This window comes from Schistocerca gregaria, chromosome 4 (genome assembly GCF_023897955.1).
Source record: "Schistocerca gregaria isolate iqSchGreg1 chromosome 4, iqSchGreg1.2, whole genome shotgun sequence".
Lineage (NCBI taxonomy): Eukaryota > Metazoa > Arthropoda > Insecta > Orthoptera > Acrididae > Schistocerca > Schistocerca gregaria.
Window position 1 is genome coordinate 488607439 of NC_064923.1, and position 24193 is coordinate 488631631.

At 40.1% G+C, this 24193-nt stretch overlaps 1 protein-coding gene across 2 annotated transcripts in view; it reads left to right on the plus strand.

Annotated features, from left to right (window-relative positions):
• Positions 1-18583, plus strand: part of LOC126365785 (peptide-N(4)-(N-acetyl-beta-glucosaminyl)asparagine amidase) — a 53079-nt gene extending 34496 nt beyond the window's left edge. For both annotated transcript variants that reach the window (XM_050008360.1, XM_050008361.1), the window contains exons 5-8: positions 2594-2941; positions 14607-14868; positions 17633-17791; positions 17879-18583. In XM_050008360.1, the coding sequence (XP_049864317.1) occupies positions 2594-2941; positions 14607-14868; positions 17633-17791; positions 17879-18051 (942 nt within the window). In that variant the 3' untranslated portion in view covers positions 18052-18583. The remainder of the gene's footprint in view (positions 1-2593; positions 2942-14606; positions 14869-17632; positions 17792-17878) is intronic.
• Positions 18584-24193: the final 5610 nt, after the last annotated feature.

A 24193-nucleotide genomic window follows, 5' to 3' on the forward strand; every position in this document is an offset into this window, starting at 1 on the left:
AAAAAAAGTCAAGGTTTCTTCAGCTGTTGTCACTTGTTCCTTCAAAAGTTGGAGCAGCTGTTTCTGTTCTCCTTCTAAGACATCTATTGAAGTATGTGGTGTCATCTTTGTCTAGTGTTCTAAACAGAATTTTATGGACCTCGCCCATGAAGTTTAAGATTCCTTGTTTCTTTGCATGGGATTCATGCCATGCCAATTGCCTAGTCAGGCCCAATGACTTTTCTATTTTTCCTACATTCCATTTTAAAGCAAGTTCGGCACTGTTACATTCTGTTGCACTCATATTCAATAATGCCAACTTGTCTTTACAATATCCAACTGCTCACCTTGTGAGAACCTCAGTTCCATTAAATTAAAATAACACAATTTACCACATTACATTGTAAATTTTCACTTGGTCCACATTATCATAATACATACAACTGGAACTTCGTTACCTGCGTGTACAGTTCTTGCCTGGAGTGCTCAACCCCAGTGAGCAGTAGGATAACATTGATGTAACAGTAAGATGCTGACATCAGGAATTAGAAAAATTCCTGCAGTCTGTTTGCATGAAATGCAAAATATTTATTTTGTCTGAGACAGATTACAACATTAGTCCCCCTTTTTTTCCTGTATATCCATTGTGGATGACAAACTGCGACTGTGATTTAAATTGACAATTTATCTGGTAATAAATATGCAACCAGTCCTTTTTTATGATTTTTTTCAACCATGGATATGTTTTCGAGCCACTGCAGGGTCATCATCAGATGGAGGTGTTACAAGAACATTATGTTGTGGACCATCACATGTTTACTTTCTGTGAAGCGGTGTAAAACCAAGTGTAGCTAAATACTGTGCAATTTGTGCACAATGTTTAATAATTTCTGTTATAAGAAGCGATCAGATATGGATATCACAAGGCAGTACACTCACCAGCACTGCATCTAGCTACACTTGATCCACAACATAATGTTCTTGTTACACCTCCAACTGATGATGAGCCTGCAGTGGCTCAAAAACATGTTCATGGTTTTTTTTTAAAAAAAAAGAAAAAAAAGAAAAAAAACCGTGGTTGCATATTTATTACCAGATAAATTATCAATTAGTCACCTTTGTTTGTATCACCATGTATGAACCTCGCCATTGCTTATCTAACTTACGTTTTACGTCCTCATAAGCTCTCACCAAACAATAGAACCTTATCCCCACAACGGAATCACTTTGGCTTCTGGGTCCCATCATAATATTACATATTTTTTTATCTTACATTCTGCATTCTGTGTTCTTGCACATTGGTGCATTTCTTTAATGTGTTCCTGTAGCTCTGTCACATAATCATCAAGATTATACCTCACACCATCTTGATATTTCTGTAGTATCCCTGGAATGTTACATATTCTTCCAAAGAACAATCCATGTGGCTTGTAACCTGTCATTCTATGTCATGTTGTATTATACATAAAAACTATGAATGGAATTCAACTTTCCCAGCTTATCTGGGCTGTATTTACATACAATCACACCATCTCAGTTAGTGTTTGATGAGACCTCTCTAACACTCCATTTGTTTGAGGATCGTAGCTTGCTGTCACCTGCCAGTGGGCCCTGACCCAGGCCACGGTTTCTGTTTCCATCATGTCTTGACCTAGGCTACCATCACCTTCTGGTCATGCAACAGCTGCCCAGTTGTTTTGACCGAAGCCAAAAGCCAACCAGAGCACTATTTGTGGGCATCTATACCTCCTTTCTTGAACTTTGTGACCAATTTTTGCACATTTTTGACATCCAAACACTGTGGCCTGTAGACTTCACATAACTGATAATGAATGTACCCTCAGCATTCAAAAAATGGTTCAGCTACCTTTTCATCACTGTCTCCCTCTGCTACATTCCTTCCTGCAAGAAATACTGGTATTGATGGAGGGGTTTCTCTTACTGTTGTAACAGCCATTTGTGTAACTTTTTTGGATGCATCACATTTACTTTCTCTTGATTCAACATTGTCTTGAATATAATAATAAATTCTAGTTTCTACTTGTCTTCCAATTTCATTATCTTCATACCCTCTCTGTTAAACTTGCTACAGGTGTTTTAAATATTCCATTACTTCCTTGTCTGGCCACTTACGAGCCACTTTCGATATCTCTATCATACATTCTAACAGTTGAGCACTTTAGATTTTGTGAGACACAATAACAACTGAAAAACATCGCACACATCAATGCATCATGTCACATCATCTGCAATGCAAGTAAGTGTTTTCAGTCCACTCAGGGTGCATAGATGTGCAAATAAATGTTATGCAGCCAGAATGACTGCTGTTGCAGTTCTAAGTATTCAGTGAGAAATAAAAGCAATGAGTGTAGGTATAGGTCTGTGATTTATACAGTGCAGTTTCTATTGAAAATATGTATGTCTCTCAATTTCTGAGTTTTATTAAAAAAATATTTTTTGTGTAGGGAGACAAAATTCCAAAATCATGTTTTGCCAATTTTACAATTCTAGTGCTAAATTGTCTGAAAATAGACAGTCGATATCACAATTAGTGTTCTAATATTATCTGCTTTTCTTCAAAAGACAAAATGACTAATTAATTGATCTGTTTTAGGTGTTCTCTGTAAGTCAACAAAGATGGATACATTGTGATCCTTGTGAAAATGCGTATGATAAACCTTTAATGTATGAAGTAGGTTGGAAGAAAAATCTTTCATATGTGATTGCATTTTCTTATGATGATGTACAAGATGTCACTTGGCGCTATACTTGCAATTTCAATGCAGTATTAAGGCGCAGAAATTTGTGCTCTGAGCAGCAGCTCTTAGATATTATGTTTGCTATAAGAGAAAAAAGACAACGTGGTTTGTCATTGGCAAGAAAAGAGTACCTCAAGAAGCGAATGTTAAAAGAACTTGTGGAATTTCTAACACCTCCAAAGCAGACTGATGCAGCATATGAGGTGAGTTCATGCAATGTATTAAAATTTGTGCTCGTACATGAGAAATAGATACACACTAAATTACTCTTGCCATGGCAAGTGCATTTGGACATCCGTGCGGTTCTGTGTGTGAATGTCAGTAATATTGCTAGACCAAGAGCTAGTGCTCTAAAGCTAGTGTGAATGTTGTTTTCTGTTATGTGTTTCTGTGCTCCGTGCATTGAACTGCTCTGGGAGGGGGATTACCTTTCCTTAATTCTACGGAAAGTTTCTAAGGGAATATTGGAAACAGTGATTGTTGCTGAAAGTTTGTAACTAAAGATAAAGTACATATGAAGTTAAATGAATTATTTTGAATACATGAAATATATTTGATATGATGTCTACTACTTTCTTCACTGTTCAGCTGTAGAACCATATGTAATGGATTGTAGTATCCACCCCAAAATCAGGATGGGCCTTTAGTCAGTTAATCTCTCACCATCTGTGCTTTCAAATTACATATTAAGTCCTTTTAAACTGGTATCTGCTTCATCTCTTAGTTTTTGAACAGTTTTTTCCATTTATTAATTTTCTTGTTATTATTATTATTATTATTATTATTTTAAGCAAAGCTGGTCTCTTTGTGATCCTTTTCATGAGGAAGTGTTAATTTTTCAGTGTTATATAACGGTTACCGAATATATTTACAAAGAGGTGTACAGTTTGCTTTTTGTGCTGACATTGAATTTTTTGAGTGAGACAAATAGTGTCCATAATATTTCTTAAATTATCTGTGCTATAGGTTGACATCTGATAATGAGTACTTGAGAGAGATCATCCAGTACTAGACTGTTACATCACTGTAAACTTTGAGTGTTGTGTGCTAGAGATTATGGAAACATGTGCTTTGGAACTTCGATTGTGGGGGTCATAACAACTGAACTCTGGGTGATTGTACATGTGAAAAAGGAAGGTTAACATAGTAAGAATGTACTATTATACCGCATATAATGCAGATGGACATGGGTCATCCAAAAAGGGAATGTGAAAGGGAAGATGGAATTCAGGTGGGTCCAATCAAAAGAGTAAATATGATGTTAGAGAAAATAGCTGCCTTTGTGTTGATATGTATGATAGAATATATTAAGGCAAGTTTTATCTGTTTCAAAGCACAAACTTGATGAGTGACTGACGGTATCTCTTTAGCTTGGAATACAACATAGATATACAAATGTGGGATAACCTTTATTCAGTAGGAGGAAGTGACCTGTGAATGAACTACGTATGTTCATCAGTGTGAATAAAGACAGTTTTGGGAACTTGTCAGCTACCCCTCATCTAGCTCAGGAATGTGATCAGCATGTGAACTGAACTTGTTTATCTCATGCTTTGAGATTTAGAAAAACAAAGGCCTTAACAGAGACTGCTTTGAGCATAGCTGTGCTGAGGTAAAGCCCTTTTGGAATATTTCATCAAACTATTCCAGCCCTGGCAGTCTTGTGTACTGTAGGTAGGGTCATTGAATGCCCTCCAGTGCCATTAAAGTTCCTGGGTAAAAATTTTCTGCGAGTAGCTGACTGAGGAAACTCATAGCTTCAGGCTTTGGACATGTCCATCTCCTCCTTTGCTCACAGTTAGTTACATGCAGTTTGATTAAATAGACAATAACACGGCCTTTAGAGCCCCAAATGCTTCTATTGTTGTTCTTATTTATGAAGAATAAATTGCAGATTAGAATTCAAAAATAGGTTAGTGGTGTTGGAGTGGAAGTTAAATAAACAGCGAAATAAGATTTTGTAGGGTTATTAGAAGTGTGCCAAATAAAGAAGACCAAAAAGAATTAAAATCAGAGCATATTATGTAGTGTAAGGAACATAACACGGGGAAAAGCCAGATTTAAATGGTGTTGTAAACAAGGAAATTAAAGACAAGCTTACAGATATTGAAGAAATTTGAGAGAGAATAGCCAGACTTGTTTTGAAAATATGAAACATATTCCATGGAAATCATTTAAGTGTATGCACAAACATCTAATGAAGATATACGAGGTGTGATCGAAAAGTTTTAAGAATGGATCCACTACTGCTTACTGGTTTGGCGGGCAGGTCCACGGAGGGAGGGGAGTGAGTCACTGCCTTGTCCTTGAATGCCCTCTGACAGGACACTGTGTTTCCTTTATTCAGTTCATTGTGGCATTGTGGCAGCTGGTTGAGTGCGGGTCTGTTAGGGCTTGTTGGCGGATTCTGTCTGCCTGAAAATGGATGTAAAAATGCAGCAACAAGTTTATGTGACATTTTGTTTTAAAACCGGGAAATCAGCTTCTGAGACAGCTTTTGGAGATAATTGTGTGAGCCAGTCAAATGATTTTGTCTGGCTCAACAGATTTAAAAATGGCCGCGAATCATTTGAAGATGAACCATGGTCTGGCCGTCCTTCCACCAAAAAATGAATGAAAATGTTGTGAAAGTTTGCGACTTAGTGCACTCTGATCATAGACTTACACTTAGGGAGATGACTGAAGAATTTAATTTAAGTTTATATGCAGTTCAGTCAATTTTAACTGAATATCTGAACATGCATCGAGTGTCCACAAAATTCATTCCGAAAGTGTTGTCAAATGACCAAAGACAATACTGACTTGAAGTGTGCCAAGAAATGATTAATTGGACTAAAAATGACCCAGATTTGTTAAATAGGGTAATTACTGGTGACAAATTGTGGGTATATGGATATAATCCTGAAACCAAAGTGCAGTCTTCGCAATGGAAGACTCCAGGTTCACCATGAATGGAAAAAGCACGGCAAAGTTGGTCGAAGGTGAAGATAATACGGGTGATTTTTTTTTAATTCTACCAGTATTGTGCATCATGAATTTACCAGCGGAGGACAGACACTTAACCAGGAGTACTACAAATGTGTCCTTGAGTGTTTGTGTGGAAAGGTGTGGAAGAAAAGGCCTGCATTGTGGAAAGACAGGAGTTGGGTGCTACACCATGACAATGGTCCAGCTCATTGTGCCTTCTCCATCATTGTTATGTAATTCCTTTGAATTCCTGTGCTTCCACAACTGCCATATTCCCCTGATTTGGCCCCTGTGCAATTTTCACCAAAAGGGAAGCAATTTGATTCGATTGAAGACATTCAGGCAAATACAGAGAGCGTCCTTAACACATTTCAGGAATAAAATTTCCAGGAATGTTTCCAAAAGTGGAAACATCGTTGGAGTCGGTGTGTTCAATCAGAAGGGGATTATTTTGAAGGAGATGCATCACAGTAGCATGTAAGTACCACAATTGTACAATTGCAAGCCCATTCTTTAAACTTTCCAATCACACCTCATAGAAGACCTCTATGAAGAGTTATAGAAACTTATAAATAGCAGTGAAAACAATTAGAAAATGATAATAGTAGCTTTTAAAGAGAAAATAGGATGAAAAGAGGACACATTTACACAATGGGAAACTTCCCATGTGTTCCCATACATGACATGTTAGAGTTTCCTGAATTGAATAAAACTATTTGAGAATATGTGAAAGGATGCAAAGAAAATTTGATCAAGAAACAGGTGTCACAAAACGGATTATAAAACAAAAACAGGTAGTTTCGTTGGGTGCAGGCCACATTTCTTCAATTAATGTGGTAGATGGTACAGAAACGGACAACAGACTTAAAATTGCACACAAATTTGAAGTTTTCTCAAAATAATTGTATAACTCAGGAGATGAATCAGAAACAGATAACTTTTAATGAAGATAATTGCATTCCCTGAGCAAGTTTGAATTAGGCGGTTAAGGCCTTTAAAGATATTGTTATATAATTCTTTTGAATTCACCACTCTTTAACAGCCAGAGGTGGATTTTCCAGCACTTGATACACCTGCTAGATTGCTCCAGACTGAGCTAATAATTAAAATTGCTTCATGTTATCTATGTCTTTTCATATCATTTTACTTGATTTGTGTTTAGTCTATGAGCTGTTGTCATGTGATTTGAATTTTTGATTTGGTATCCTTTTTAGAAATCATGCCTGACATTCCTAACATTGGAAGTCAAAACCACCTTTATTTTGCAGTGAAGCAAAAGATTTTCTGAGAGATTGCATCCAGGACCTAATGCCACAAAGCCTGATATGAAAACAATGAACCACTTGGTTTTTGATATTTATTGAAAACTATCTTTTGAATTGAAATGAGCTTTTTCAGTGGAGGAAAGAGGGCAAAATATGCCTATACATACAACAAGTTTTCCATAACAACTCATTATTTAAAATCAAATGCTTAAAATCAAATGCTTTTGTTTAAAATATTTAATAATAATGTAACTGTGGTAACCCACAGCTACAACCTTGATTGTGCCGGTGCTGTGTTAATTCAACTAGTCAGCAGTGCTTCAAGGTGCCTAAATTTGGCCGCTGGGAGGCAGCTCACGCAGGTGCCACCGAGCACCACCACTTGAAAATCTGTCACATGTCATTCTATATAATCCTAGAGCAGAGTGGCTTCTCTCTTCCTGCAGTGGTTTATACTCCCGTTAAATTCACTCCGCTTGCAGAATACTGTATGTCTCACTAGTACCGACTTTGCTATGTATGAAGATTGGAACTTAAATAGTGGTAACTGTTTATTCACAACCGATACAAAAGAGTTACATGTTTGCACCTATTACTGTCCTCAAAGTAGTCACTCACATTGTGTAGAACCCATTACCAGCAATGTGGAAGGCATAGTATACAGTTAGCAGAGCCTGTTGATGGTATGAATGGAGCAGTCTACTGCATGTCAAATCTCTGGAAAAGTTCTGAAGTGAATGCCACGAAGTAGTTCCTTCATCTTCAGAATCAAATCAAAGTCATAAGGACTTAAGTGCAGGGAGTATGGTGGATGGTACAGTACTTGCCAGTCCCACTGACTGAACAGAGCAGCCACAGCTTGGGCTGTATGCACCCGCGCATTGTCGTGCAAAATGATGGGTGGGTTGTGCAGAAAGTGTCACCACTTCTTTCGCAAAGCTGGTCGCAGGTGATGCTCCAAAATGCAGTAATACTGTGCATTGGCAGTCTGCCATGGAGAATTAATGCATCAGGATAACACCATCACAGTCATACACAAGAACCAACCCAACTTTCACCATACTGGGGCTCTGACACACTTTCAACTTTCGTGGTGACTCATAAGATGCCATTTGTTGGATTGACATTTTAGTTTTGACTCATACGATGTGGCCCATGTTTCATCCAATGTTAAGGTACAGCACAAGAAAGCCTCTCCTTCATGCTCATAGCACTCCAAGTGCGTCTGAGCAGTGTTGTAACGCATCCATTTCTGCATTTCTGTCAAGTCTTGTGGAACCCATCATGATGCAATTTTTTGCATGCTCAGGCGTTCCTTCAGGATGCGAAGCACAGTTGTATGCACTAATCTGATTTCGTGGGCGAGCTCACGAATCGTATGGCACCGATCACTGTCCACTGACGCGGCATCAGCGTTCACTACTACTTCAGAGATGTTAGGACGACCTGCCCGATGCATGACTGTTACAGTTTGCTGACCTTTTTTTAAAGGCTTTTACCCAATGTGCCACTGTTCTGTATGGCAATGTCGATTCCCCACATGCCTCTTGAAGACCTTCATGACACTGTCGTGCTGTATGACATCTGACACATTCAATCCTGGTGCAATTGAGTTGTTCCTGTTTCAAAAACGTAGTGACACTGTTACGTTAGACTGCTCGCTCCCAAGTGACTGTGTTTCCCTTGATTGTGCGCACGCGGGTGATGTGGGATGGATTATTTCATTTGCTCAGAGGTCAGGTAGGTATCTCAACATGTACTATCAGCGACAATAGTAGATTCCATTGCATAGTGCCTCCACATCAGTGTTGCCACTATTGAAGTTCCACCCTAGGTAAAGGGATGATTTACTCAACATGTCCATATTGCATACTGTTGGCGTACTCATTTGTGTGTGTTACTACACAAGTGATGATGGGTAAGGTTTGCTATTCACATATGTTCAATAAATTACTAAATCAAGAGAGGCAACCTCAGAGGCTGTCTTTCAGAGTTTTTGGGTTCAGCTGCAGGAACGCGTGAACATGTTGGTGAGAATGTTTATAGGACTGGTAACATAATCTCAAAATTCGCTAGCCTACATGCCATCTTTATCTGCCTATGGCAGAGTGGCCGAGGACTTGAAAACGTGTGAGAAATTCTTCTTGGCATTATAGGTAACAGACTCAATTAAAGCACTATCATATTGGAAATTGAGTGGGAGAGTTGCAAGATTTAAGTCATAAGTGTTGCTTTTTACTACTCGATCTAAAGAATTTTATGTGGGCTCCATGGCTCGGAATGCTATCATTAGGTCTGTCTTCAATAAGGAGGTCCATCAACAGGCATTGCAGTTTGAAGATCACCTCTTTAGAAGTAGTACTTAAAATAGTACAGGAACTGTGGCACAGGTTGCCAGTTAGGCTCTGGGCAAACGTGGCCTCTGTCCACTTATCTGACAGTTGCCACACACAATCTAGCATGCTTTCGAAAGTGGAAGTCATGACAATACATATCCAACGTGGACAACTTACCACAACCCCCTGCCTACTTGTCTTCTTCAACATGACTGGCTGGCCTGTCCTCAGCATTGGGCTACTTGCCATCTCTGTAGAATAAAAAGGCCATATTGCTATGGTATGCAATGCTTGGTCAGCTCCTGCTTTGACTTCAACATTTTAAGCTATGGGCATCAATGTTTTTAGCAAGTCAAGGGATGATATTGCAACTTTTTGTAATAAAACCATTCAGTAATATGTGTATCAACAGTATGCTCTTAAGATTACAAGTACAAGGGTTGTTTTTTAAGTAATGACCGTTTTTATTTTTTAAAAAAGATACAAGTACTTTTGTAAAAAAACTTTTATTTTCTGATTCTACACACTTTTACCCATTTTTCTACATAGTTGCCTTGTTTATTTAAGCACTTGTCATACCATACAACGAAGTTTTTAATTCCCTCTTCAAAGAATTCGGCCGCTTGTTCCGACGGCCAAGAGTTCACGGCTGCTTTCACTTCATCGTTGTCACTGAAGCGCTGCCCGCCAAGATGGTGTTTCACACAAGAAGCTGAAAATCGCTAGGAGCAAGGTCGGGGCTGTATGGTGCATGGTCCAAAACTTCCCAGCCAAAAGAATCAATCAAATCCTGAGTCTTTTGAGAGGTGTGACGCCTAGCATTATCGTGCAGGAGCAAAACTCCTTTTGTCGCATGCTCCGCCTTTTGTTTTGAATTGCTCTGCGGAGCTTCTTTAGAGATGCACAAGTAGGCGTCTGAGTTGATTGTCGTTCCTCGTGGCATGAAGTCCACAAGCAAAACACAGTGCTGGTCCCAGAACACAGTTGCCATAATCTTGCACTTTTACAGCGTCTGTTTGGCTTTGACCTTGACGGGTGAGGTTGTGTGTCGGCATTCCATCGATTGTCACTTGCTTTCGGGAGTGATATGGGATACTCATGTTTCATCTCCAGTGACAATTTGACTCAACATGTCATCCCCTTCTTCCTCGTAACGAATCAAAAAGTCCAATGAAGTGGCAAATCTCTTCCCTTTGTGGTCCTCTGTGAGGAGTCTGGGTACCCACCGAGAACACAGTTTCTTAAAGTTTAGGTTTTCAGACACAATTTTGTACAAAACCGATCTTGAAACATGTGGAAATTCCAAAGAAAGAGTGGAAATTGTGAATCTTCTGTCCTCACAAATCTTTGTTTCGACTGCAGCCACCAAATCATCAGTGATCACAGAGGGCCGGCCTGACCGTTCTTCGTCATGGACGTTTTGACGGCCATTTTTAAACTCTCTAACCCATTGACGCACTTTACCTTCACTCATTGCATTCAAGCCATAAACTTCTGTTAACTGACGATGAATTTATGCAGCTGATAGGCTTCTCGCGGTCAAAAAACATATCACTGACCGTATCTCACACGCGGCTGGCGATTCAATAATCGTAAACATTATAAAGTAGCACAGCGATACGTACACGTCAGCTACAGAGCTGCAACTTGCATCAGTGTGAACGGGAAGGATGCTGGCAAGTGGTGCGGTGGCTTGTTGCGGCGTCTGCGTAAACTACGGGACTATACGCGCGAACGGCCCTTACTTAAAAAACAACCCTCGTAGATATGGGTGCAGCATCATTACTTCTGAGTTCTATTATCTATGCATTGGTTCCCCTCCGCTGTTGGCTACTTTGTGCTGTCTTGTCAGTTATTACTGGCAGGAGATTTCTCTTCTTGAACAATTTACAACAAAGACTGCTCACAAGACAGTGGTCTGACCAGTGACATTTCTTGTAGTAGACAGTGCATTTATGGAAAATTTGTTGGGCTCACATGTTTTTACACCATTTGGATTTACAGTAGCCAATTTAGTGCCTGATCTTGTGCCCTGTCAGGAGTTGGGTGCCTTGTGCAAGATGTATTCTGCCTCATTTTTGCCGGGGCTTGGCAAAGTCACAGATTAAGTGCCACACATCACTCTCAAATCCATGGTGAGACCTAGCTCTTTTTTTTGCCAGGTCAGTGCTGCTTGCACTTCTTGTTCAAGTAAAGGAAGAACTGGATCATCTGACAGCTTGAAGCATTGTGGTGCCAATCTCATTCATTTATAATTGGCAGGAGATTCCTTTTCTTGAAAAGTAGCATGCTTGTGCTATCTTAAGTACTTCTTCAAAAGAGGGAGGGTCTTCAAACTGCAATGCCTGTTGACGGACCTCCTTATCGAGGACAGACCTAATGATAGCATTCCGAACCATGGAGTCCAAGTAAGATTATTTAGATTGAGTAGTAACAAAACAACACTCACAATTTAAATGTTACCATTAGATATTAACAAGAAATCAATGAGCAAGCTACGTCTTTGCGGTGATTTGCAGGTGACGGTTAATTCTCAATCAGTGGTCAATATGTATGACTTCCCTCACGTGGATGAACTTATGATGAAATTGGCAAGCAGACAATAATGGTATATTTCAGAACTGAGAATTTTTGGATATGTCATGTTTCTTCCAACACCTGTAAGATATTTGGGACATGCCATTTCTCGTCGGGGGAGTCAGCCCACCAACAGTCACGTTGTGGCTGTTAAGGCTATCTTGCACCCTACTGAAGGAACTCCAAGCATTCTTAGGTGAAATCACATTATAAAGTTCCTGCTGTAAGGGCTACTGTTCCACAGCCCTTAAATCAGCTGCATAAGAAGAGTGGATCATTTGATTGGACACCAGCCTGCGACCGCACATTTTGGATGTTGAAAGCTGGTTTGCATACTGCCCCAAAGGGTCACATGTCAAATGGGGTGATGGCTTGTGATTGCAAGGGCACCTCACATACTTCGTGGAGTCTTCTTGTCTCAATGTAGTGCATATGGATTTGGAGCAACCCATTGCTTTGGCATCAAAGGTGCCCAATGATACATGAAGAATTACTTGGAAATAGAGGAGGTGGCCCTTGCTATTACTTGTGCTATGAAGAAGTTTCATGTGTTTCTTTATGGTGTTCTGTTTTACTTGCTGTCTAATCAAAAGCCATTACTTAGTCCAGCGGCACATTTGTCAGATAAGACAGCCCATATACTTCAACAGTGGGCCCTGTTTCTCAGTGGATATGAGATTCATTTCCGACTCATGGTTCAGCACTCCAGTGTGGGTGCTGTTTCGCTCCTACCAGTGGGACCTGACCCTGATTTCGATCAGGATGAAGTACTTTGTTTTGACCTTTATGAGGAAGCTTTATAGACAGTTGATGAATTACCTACTACCAATTGCTGCATTGCTCAAACTGTTCCCTCTGACCCTGCTCTTTGTGAAGTGTGGCAGTACATTTAGCAAGGATGGCTGGAATGACCTCAGCCTCATGTGTTGGAGCTCATCCACAACTATTTTATGTTACAACAGAGACTCGCACTCAGTGATGGTGCTATTCTGTTGTCTATAGAAAATGCTACAGATGGTCATTCCGACAACTCTCCAGTGGGACATTTTTTGCCTCATGCGCCATGGTCATCGGGGCATCTCACGGATGGAGATGCTGGCTCACTGATGTGTCTAATAGTGTTAGATCAATCATGAAATTCGAATATTTAACAACTGCTTGTTCTAAGTGTGCAGGTCACCAGGTGATTCCCTGGCAGTGTTATTCAATGTGGCCTCAGCCGTTACAGCCTTGGGAGCATGTCCACTTCAACTCTGTGGGCCCCTTCTTGGGTGCTCATTCATTAGTGGCCATTGATGCTTACTCTCAGTTTCCGTACATTGTCAACTGTTGTTCCCATACAGCAAATGCAATGGCGTGCACTCTCACTCGGATTTTTTTCCATCAAAGGCCTGCCCTGTACTCTGGCAACTGACAACAGCCTGCAGTTCATCTCTCTATCCGCATTTGATTGGGGAAGTGGAATGTCTCATATGCACTTTCAATTTGCAAAAGAAGTAGTACATTGGTGAGGACTCAGTATAAGAGGCACTCAAACGTTTTCTCAGTTCATATAGGTCCACACTCGTTGGTGGGAAGAACCCAGAAGAACTGCTACATGGACCCTAGCTGTGCATGGTGTTGAATCTCCTGCTACCCACCCTGTGGCCTCCCTGCAGGCACTAAACACTTTGGACCCCAGTCTGGGCCAATGCATTTGGCCACCATGAGTATTCCACCCCAGACTCTTTCTTACTCCCACCACCCAATTGCTTCTCCCATCATGTGCTGCTGCTAACAGTCTGGCCTCAGCAGCCATAAACTGGTCATGTGTGAGGTGTGTTTTGTGTGTGTGTGTGTGTGTGTGTGTGTGTGTGTGTGTTGTGTATTTTTGACCAAGCTCACTCTCTGACAGCCTTTTCGTTGCACCTATCTGCAACTCGGCATCTCTGCTGTATGGTGAGTAGCAAATATCCTTTTGTCTGTAGTGTTATCCCAAAAAATTTTTAGACCACATGTAGGATGCTGGTGTGACCTGTTCTTGATTACCACTCGAGTGTTTCAGATCAGTACCAGGTTGGATTGAAGGAAGACATTGAAGCAATTCAGAGGCGGGCTGCTAGCTATGTTACCAGTTGGTTCGAACAACACACAAGTGTTACAGAGATACATTGAGGACTCAGATCGGAATCCCTGGAAGGAAAACAATGTTCTTTTCGAGAAACAATATTGATAAAATGTGGAGAATCAGCATTTGAAGCTGACTGCCAAGTGCTTCTAGGCGCCAACAAACTTTATGCGTAAGGACCAGGAAGATGAAGACATGAGAAATTAGGGTTCATATGGAGGCATATAGACAGTTGTTTTCCCCTCACTCTATTCATGAGTGGAACGGGAAAGGGAATGATTAAAAGTGGCACAGAGTACTGTTCGCCACACACCATAAGGTGGCTTGCAGAGCATCGATGTAGATGTAGATGTGGAACAAGCAGTATTTCATTTATCAAACAGAAATGTGTGCTTCACAGTTGAACATGTTTAAGCCCCATATATGCCCAATCACACCTTGCGGAAAGTAAATATTTTCAAAACACATAGCTTTAATTAATTAACTTATGATGCTCATGTAACAGAAAATCTTAGTAATACCTTATTAATAATATTAGCTGTGATAACAACCAGAATAGCAGATATTAAAATATTGAGGCTGTTTTTCAAGTAAATGATGTAAATTAAATTTTTAGGGGCGCACCTCAGGTTCCCTGCTCTGGAGACTTGCAAGGGGAGAGGTTACAGAAAAAGTTACATATGTTTGGACTCCAAATGCTGCAGAAATTTCAGCACAAAGATTTCAGTTAAGTTACTCTTGTGAAAAGGACAAATATTTTCGAAGTACTAACACTGAGGAGTCCTGCATTTCTGGATGGCAGAATGGTGTGTTTCAATTTGATTCAGTCTTTCGAAAAGAAGAAAAAGACTGGAAGATGTTCTATTTATCAAGAACAGGTAAGTGTTTGTGTTTTAGGCTATTGAAATCAGTTACATTTAAAAGAAAAGCAATTGGTAATGATTTTTCTTGGGATTTGTGCCTCTACTTTCTTTGCCTATTTATTATCGTGTGTTCTAACTGAAGTAAGGCACAGCAAATATATATCTGGCCAAAAATAATCAATTTAGGTATACGTCATTCTTTATTTTTACTTCTCCACAACTTTTGTATTATTCACTCCAAAACAGACCTCACGAGTCTTACGCCCAAACCATGCGTGTTTTCCACTGCTCAAATCAGTGTTCGAAGTTATCTTTTGAAAGCTTGTTTATGGTCTCCATCACTTTTTTTTCGTGGCTTCGAGTTTCTCAAATAATGTTCCTTACAGAGCAGATTTCAGTTTTGGGAATAGAAAAAAAGTCCCATGCAGCACAATTGGGTGAGTAGGGTGAATGTTCCAACTTATAGTATCCCTGCTACTCGTAACAGGTGTCAGGTTCTTGGCACCATTTTTGAACATACTATCCACATGTGCAAACATTCATGTAAAATCTGCAGAACTGTTTGTCAGTTCTTACAATATTGGCAACTTCTCACATACTCAACCAACAGTCTCTTTATATTAAATCTCCAAATTTTTCAATGTTTTTGTCCATTGTTGACATAGAGTGTTGTCGAAGACATGACTCGCCTTCATTCACTTCTCATCCCTCTTCGAACCACTTAAACCACTGAAAAAACTTGAATGCATTGCTCTATCCTTGTTTCAAAAAAGTTCCAAGTTACACAAAAAAATTCACATTAATCTACAGTAAGCATTTTTTTGAGAGGCAGCAGGTACATTGTCTGACACAAATGAAGGCCACGGGCCAACAGAGGGTCCGGCAGGGAGTGGGCAGTGGAAATGGCAAGAAGAGATGTTACATGACTCAGCAGTATAGTATTTGACGTTGTGGACGATGCTGGTTATGTGTTAAAAAATCAGTGCAGTTATTTTTTAGCTGGATCTTTTATAGAAGGAAGATTGACAATGCTGGGTAACTTTTATTATTGGTAGTGTAATATATATTACTACATGCCAACAATGACTTGTGATGGATTTTATGTTAATTGATGCCATAGGGTTTATAAAGTCATGTAAGCTCTTTTAAATACGTTTATGATATCATCATATTTTTGCAAGAAATAGTTATTCACACTGTTTTACTGCTGAATGTACTTGTTTTGAATCTTTATAACACAAAAGTTTAAGGGACAAGTTGGTTGTTTTGAGAAACAGGGCAGTAAAGTTTCAATAAAGTCTTATTTGTAAGAGGCTTCAAGTACATCCACTGTGCTTGTTTTATTCAGATAGGTCATCTTTTTTAATATTTCTAGAGTAGTGACGTGATTTTGAAATTGTAAAATCTATCCAAAATCATATTCTTAAAAGTACTTAAGTGGAAACTTAACAATGTTAACTTGCTAACTGAGGAGACTTAACGTGGATTAGCGTTGAGTTACGACTGTTTATTTGTTGGTTGAGTTAATGAAATATTACTGTGAAACTTCACAAATTTGAAAGATCCAAATTCTTTCAATTTAGAATACTAAGATTCGCATTACCATTTTTTACAGTAATAAGCCGTAAAAACCCCAAAAGTAATCTGTGATTCAGAACATAAAAATTAATTTTATTCTTGTCTTACTACAGCATGTAAATAGTGTTAAGGATAACACCTAACATTTGTGCCATCACTCTGTCACACAAAGCCACATAAATTGTGGTAAGCAACACAAATTAATAGTGTTTAATTGCTTAAATAATTATTCACATTTTGCTGATTAACAGCAACTTTTGAATCTCATTTGCGTTAAGGAACATAGTATCTTTATCTGAATCATAGTTATCCACGTCATCCTGATTAATAGCAACTATTGAATCTCATTTGCGTTAAGGAACATAGTATCTTTATCTGAATCATAGTTATCCACGTCATCCTCAGATTTTTACAAATCGTCCCTAAAGAGCATTTCTCAGACATGACCATGGCACACATTACTACTAATAGCAGACTGTTTTTGGCATTGATCAACGTTTACATGCACACATGATGAATTTTCCATGAGGTGAAAATCTGAAGCTAGACATAGAACTGCCATGTTTTGGTTTATAGTGGAACTGTCAACTAATATGAGTCTGCAATTGCATTTAAGTTTCATTGTTACTGTGACATACTTTCCATACTATAATTGAAATCTTGATTTATTCTTGAGTACTTGATTCTGCCCTCTTCATTTTTTTCCTTTATTACATTTACTCGCATTTCAGTACATCGCTCCATGTGCAAATTTTAGAATTCGTGTTCTGTTCTCCCAGTTGGATATTTCTCTTGATTTGGTGCAGCATTAAATGCACAATTAATTTCTTCAATATGTTGTTGTATATTACTTAAATATAAATGTACTTTTAGAGCTGTACTTGGGGATGCAGAAATTCCACACTTGCAGTTTTTGTCTTCTGTTTGCCTTATGTTTCATTATAACATCTCCTTTGTTGTACCTCTGTTCCTTATTTGTGTTTTTTGCTGGCAATGAATCTGTTTTTCATGAATTTTCATAGTATGCAGATTAACCTTAATTGTGTCAGTGTATCAGTTGATATTAATGAGGTTCATGTATTGCTGATGGTGTTACCTTCCATATTTCTGAGAAAGTGTGTTTAATTTGTAATAATGTGCATAAATTCTCTCTTTTCACATATCTGCATTAACTAGCCCTTTTTCTTTCTCATTTTAACAGAGGGAAGCCCAAAAGGCACCATTACATGGAAATTTGACTTTACATCCTCTGGCTTAGTTATAGAAACAGTGAATCTTGTGTTTGTGAGAAGTGTGTTTGAAAATGGTGTTATTAAGTTACTAATGACAGGGGATACAAACAACATGGAAATACCACCAAGTAAGGAGATTCAGACAATTTCTTAGTATTGTTTTAGGCAATTACACATTTTATTTACTTATGTTTGATGACTTTGCCCATTTACAGATGAAAGAGCAGTTTCCACAAAGATTTTAGATGGTTCCAAGTGTTTGACCCTGAGTGCTGAACTAAGTAGAGGGAGAGGTACAACAGCATGGCAGCATGCACAGCTTTTCCGTGAGACAGTTGGCAGCACGACTTATCCATTCAACATTGTTATCAAGCTAAGGAAAATGTAAATAGCAAAACAATGCTAAAAAAAGTGGAAATTGATTTTGTGACATTGTCTACAAGTGATACAAACAAATCGTATTGGTGAAGTTTATAGGGGGCCATCCATGTGATCCCCCCTTGCATGCTGTGTTTGGCAAGTGTTTGCAATGTGTTGTATTAAGGAGGGGGCCACAAATAGGAGGTTAATATGAGTTACCAATGGAAACTTCTCGAGCAGTTGATGGTCTCTACACTGGGAAATTGGAGTAGGTGGCACTTGGTGCACAGTTCCTCATCACTTTTCTACATTTTACAGAAATGAAGAGAATGATGTAAACATATAAATTACAAGTTTTGTGTGCATCATTATTTTGAGCATGTAGATAAGTTGGAAAGTCATGTTTTTATTCTCCATATGTAAAATTACAATGTTAACAAACTGGTGAAACCTATTTCTGCCATTCTTACTTCTCTGACATCATGATTATGTTTACGTTGAAAGATATTGCTTTAGTTTCCTAAGAATAAAATTGCTTCACCGCTACGTTACATCAGTAATCGTCGAGTCATGGCTCAATGTCTTCCTCTTTGTGGTGAGTAGCAATCTGTCTTTTCCATAGTGTTAGTATTCCATCCTGGACCGTCTATTGTTTGATTTTACAACAATAAGCATTACCTAAGTTCTCTGTGCCGTAAGTACTATGGGTTGAGTGGAAGATTTAGATTCATTTGATTTGATTTTCAGTTGGTATGAATGATTAGTCGAAGTTCTCCTGTCTCATAGTGTTTTTTACATAGAACAAACATTTATCAATAATAATAATTTGTACATGATATCACACAGAAACTGTTCCTTGCCTTATCACACACAAATTTTGCCTTGTGCTGTATCTGGGAGTTTCTTCCATTTTATGAATGAAAGCTCAGCATTTTGGAACCAACCATTGTTGCAACTTGCTTTACGTAAGGCAAGCTACAACCCGGCCTTACCTCATATTTAAATCCAAGACATGACTTGTAATCAATAAAGGTCAGGAACTATCTCCTCAAAATACTTAAATGATTTGGATATAGCAAGTAAAGAGACATTAGTCTCTGCAAGATGTTAAGAAAATTTAAATATGATATCAGGATCTCATTCCTTTGAATATTAAACAATTTTGAGTATAGAAAAGATAACACAAGCGCTATCCTCTTTTAATGATCTTCGAAATGTTAAACAAATTTCAGTGCATTGTACATAACAGAAGTGGGAAGGGGGTGATGAAAAATAGACAGGAAATACTATGAAACATGTAGAAAATGAAGACACAGTGAACCAGAGAGTAGTTACAATGAAGAAATGCTGAGACAGAAGAAATTAACGTAAATTAAGGCCAGGTGGGTGGCAAGAACTAGGGACATGTTGTAGTGCTAGTTCCCACCTGCGGAGCTCTGAGAAACTAGCGTCTGAGGGAAGAACCCAGGTGGTGCGTGTGGTGAAATAGGCGCAGAGGTCAGGAATGTCATGTTGTAGAGCATACTCTGTAACAGGATGTTGCTAGTTGCCACTATACACCCTCTGCCTATGCCCATTCATCCTAATTGATACTTTGGGTGTAGTCATGCTGATGTAGAAGGCCAAACAGTGTTTACATAATAGCTGGTATATGACAATGTGGTTTCACAGGTGGCTCTCCCTTTGACAGTATATGTTTTGCTTGTTACAGGGCTATTATGGATGACATTAGAAGGGTGCATAGGGCAGGCCTTGCAGTGGGGACGGTCACAGGGGTAGGAGCCATAGGATAGGGAGATGGGTGCAGAAGGATCATGGGGTCTGACAAGAATATTGCGGAGATTGGGAGGGGGTGGTGGAAAGGTATCCTAGGCATGGTGGGCAAAATTTCAGACAGAATGGATCTCATTTCAGGGTATGATTTTAGGAAGTCATGGCCCTGTAGAAATACACTTGTGCTCATAAATTAAGGATACTACTGATACATGGTGAAACAACACTCTGGTGGGCAGTTTGTGGGGTTAAATCACCTCAGGATGTGACCATGCGGTGCATTTGACCTGCAGTCATCGCATGTTGGTGCTGGCAGCAGTCCACATATGCTTAGGTGTGTTGGTGCATCTCAGAGTATGGTGCAGCGAGTAAGTGTGCAGACGTTTTCAGACGTGCTAGTGGTGTCTGTGTGGCACTACATTCGGCATTTATCCATAATTTATGAGCATGAGTGTAGTTGATTAATATTCTATATCAGGATAATAATGAGTCACGAGTGGAGTGTTCTAAAAATGTTTTTTGGAGGGACCGGCATACCAGTCTTGGATGTGATTGCCCTGCCAAGGAAATCTGCTTTTGAACTAGGCTGGTGGGGTAATTATATGCCATGTAGGCTGAGATGGGAATGGTGGTGTATTGCTGTAAAAAGTCTGCATCCGAATAAATATGTTGGCCTCGGATGCCAAGGCTCTATCTGAGGAAACGTTTGACATGGAAAGGATGGCAACTGTCAAAATGTAAGTACTGTTGTTTATTGGTAGGTTTAATGTGGACGGAAGTGTGTAGCTGGCTTTTGGTTAGGACGAGATCAACATCAAGGGAAGTGGTATGGGATTCGGAATAGGATCATGTGAAATTAAATTGAGAGAAGGTATTCAGAGATACCAGGCATTTTAGCAGGTCAGCCTCACCATGAGTCTGTATGGTAAAGATGTCATCAATGTATCTAAGCCAAACCAGGAGCTGAAGAACTATGGATCCCAGGAAAGCCCCCTCCAAGTGACCCATGAAAAGGTTGGCATAGGAAGGAGCCATCCTGGTTCCCATGGCTGTACCCCTTTTTTGTTTGTATGTCCGTCCCTCAAAGGTGAAGTGGTTGTTGGTAAGTATAAAGTTGATTAAGGTGAGTAGGAAGGAAGTCATAGGTTTGGAATCAGGGGGCACTGATTGAGGAAATGTTCAGCAGCAGACAGACCATGTCCGTGGGGGATGTTGGTATAGAGCGAGGTGGCATCAGTGGTGACAACCAAGGTGTGTGGTGGAAGTGGGATGGGCCTGGATTTCAGACAGTCTAGGAAATGTTTGGCATCTTTAAAGTAGGTTGGAGTCTTTGTACTATGGGCAGTAGGTGTTGATCAACTAAGGCAGATATACGTGTCCTTGGTTCTCGCCACCCCCATGGCCTTAATGTACGTTAATTTCTTCCATCTAAGCACTTCTTCACTGTAACTACTTTTTGCTTCACTCCATTTTAGTTTTCTACATCTTTCATTGTCTTTCCCATATATTTTTCAAGGTTCGATGATGACGACCGTGAAGCAAACTCAGCTGGCGAGCGACCATCTCGGGGCTGAGAGCGATACGAGGACAAAAAGAGCAATAACACATCCTCCCGAGAATGAGACTCTTTCAACTTCAACATCTGTGACTTGAAAGTCCTGACCAATCGTTCAACGGCACCGTTTGACTGTGGCGAAAACGGCGCGGACGTCAGATGTTGAATACCATTGGCCTTGCAGAATGACTGAAATTCTGCGGACATGAATTGTGGGCCATTGTCGGAAACAATAGTCTGTGGAAGACCTTCAATGCAAAAGATAGCAGATAATGCATGGATGGTAGCAGATGACGTCGTGGAAGACATCCGGACAACAAAAGGAAAATTACTGGAGGAATCTACCACTACCAACCATCGAGCATTCCAGAATGTACCAGCAAAATCGATGTGTAAGTGTTGCCAAGGGGAAGTGGCTTTTGGCCATGCAAAGAATATCCGCGGTGGTGCTGATTTTTGTTCGGCACACACCATGCAAAAACAACACATATTCATAATCACGGCATCAATTCCGAACCAAGTACAGTGCTGACGAGCAAGTTGTTTCGTTCACACTATACCCCAATGTCCTTTGTGGAGAAGCTGTAAGACAGAGGACTGTAACGAACGTGGTACCACGACCCTGGACTGATCATTATCAGAACGCAACAGCAAAACACCACGTCGTACAAAAAGTCTCTCCTTGTGAGCAAAAAATAGGTGAACCAACGGGTCCCCGATACGTGATTTTGACAAGGGCCATTGTGTAGCAACAAAACACAGAATGGGAGCAAGGACAGGGTTGGCAGCTATGGCTGTAGCTACACGACGAAAATCAATCGGAAACGATTTGACCACGTCATCGGTTTCCATATCAGTGAACATGCAAGCAAGTTTGGAGGAATCGAATGCCCTATCCTCAGCAACAGGCAAGTGGGACAATGCATTGGCTTTTCCGTGCTTAGCAGTGGACCGATACAAGATATCGTAGCGGTACTGCAAGAGGAAAATAGACCAGCGAATGAATTTCTGTACTGAACGTGGAGGTACAGGCTTGGTCGGATGAAAAAGCGACGTCAATGGTTTGTGGTCTGTGATTATGGTGAAGTGACGACCATACAAGAAATCATGAAACTTTGTAACACCAAATATGAGAGCCAATGCTTCTTTCTCGATCTGTGAATAATTTCGTTGCGCAGACAAGAACAATTTGGACGCAAAGACAATAGGACGATCTTGCGACCCATCTTTGTGCACAAGCACACCACCGATCCCGAAATCCGATGCATCCACCATCAACAAAAGGGGCTTCTGGGGATCAAATGGCGTAAGGCAAGTATTTGAAAGCAACACCGATTTCAACTGGCGAAAGGTGCGTTCGCATTTCGTTGTCCAGACGAACGGAACACCTTTACGGCGTAAGCGATGAAGTGGAGCTGAAATGGAAGAGGCGTGTGGTATATAACGTCGATAATAATTAATTTTTTCCAGCACACTCTGTAGCTGCTTCAAATTCTGCGGCGAAGGCAAGTTGTGTATGGCACGAAGGTGCGTGGGACTGGGATGTATGCCTTGGTCATTGATTACATGTCCCAGGTATGGCAAGTCCCGAGCAAAAACACACATTTGTCCTTTTGCAAGCGAAGACCATTTTGTCGCAAGACCTGAAATAATGTTCGGAGATTGGCCAAATGTTCTTCTTCCGTCTTTCCGGAGATCACAATATCGTCCAGATAATTTGCTGCAGTACGGACCGACGCAGAGACAGTTTGTAGATATTGCTGAAATAATGCAGGAGCGGATGCACACCCGAATGGCAGTCATTTGAATCGATACAAACCAAGGTGCGTGTTAAACACCAAAACGCGCTGGGATTCTTTGTCCACCGGTATTTGCAAGCATGCATCTGCTAGGTCCAACTTCGAAAAATATTTACCCGAGCACAGTTTGTCGAAAAGATTTTCCGGGCAGGGTAAAGGAAAAGTTGCAATCACTAGTTGTGGATTCACTGTTGCTTTGAAGTCCACACGAAGTCTCAATTTTCGGAAGGTTTTGGCAAAATTACTAAAGATGATGCCCAGAGAGAACCCTGCACACGTTCAATTACACCTTGTGATTCCAAATCGTGTAATGTTTTTGTGACCTCATCACGCAATGCGTGGGGAACATTGCGCGCTCTGAAATATTTCGGTTGCACGTTTACTTTCAGTTCCAAATGTGCTTTATAGTTCTTAAGCGCAACCGAGGCCCGGTGCAAAAATGTCTGCAAATTTTTCACATAGCCGAGAAACACTGTCTGAAGGCACAGTGTGGTTCACTGAAAGGACTTGATTTACTATAGACAAGTTAAACAACTGAAATAAATCGAAACCAGACAAGTTAATTGCAGAAGAAGAATGAAGGATGTAAATTGACACAAGTTTTGTTTGTCCTTTGTATGTTGCAAGAAGGTTGCACTGTCCTAACACAGGGATAGCTTGACCGTAATAACTACTTAAATTAACCTTTGCGGCATGCAACGGAGGTGTACCCAGCAGTTTGTAAGTGTCTTGATTGATCAGGGAAACTGCAGCTGGAATGGTATCACTTTGCCATTAATGTCCAAGTCCACACAAAGTTTATTGTCATGCTGACGACAAGAGCGACTGTCTCATGCAACGTGAACTGACACTGGTACATAATCACTTGCGACTTGATGGGAGCTCCAGCAATGTCGATGCACACTATTTTTGGGACGAACACAGACACTGTTACAGATAGTGGCACTGCGCAGAGTGGAATAACTACATGAATTTCCATGGGCGAAGTTTCGCGAGCCTAAGTATCCTTGGTTCGATTCCGATTCCGGCGCGAAGCAAAGGGC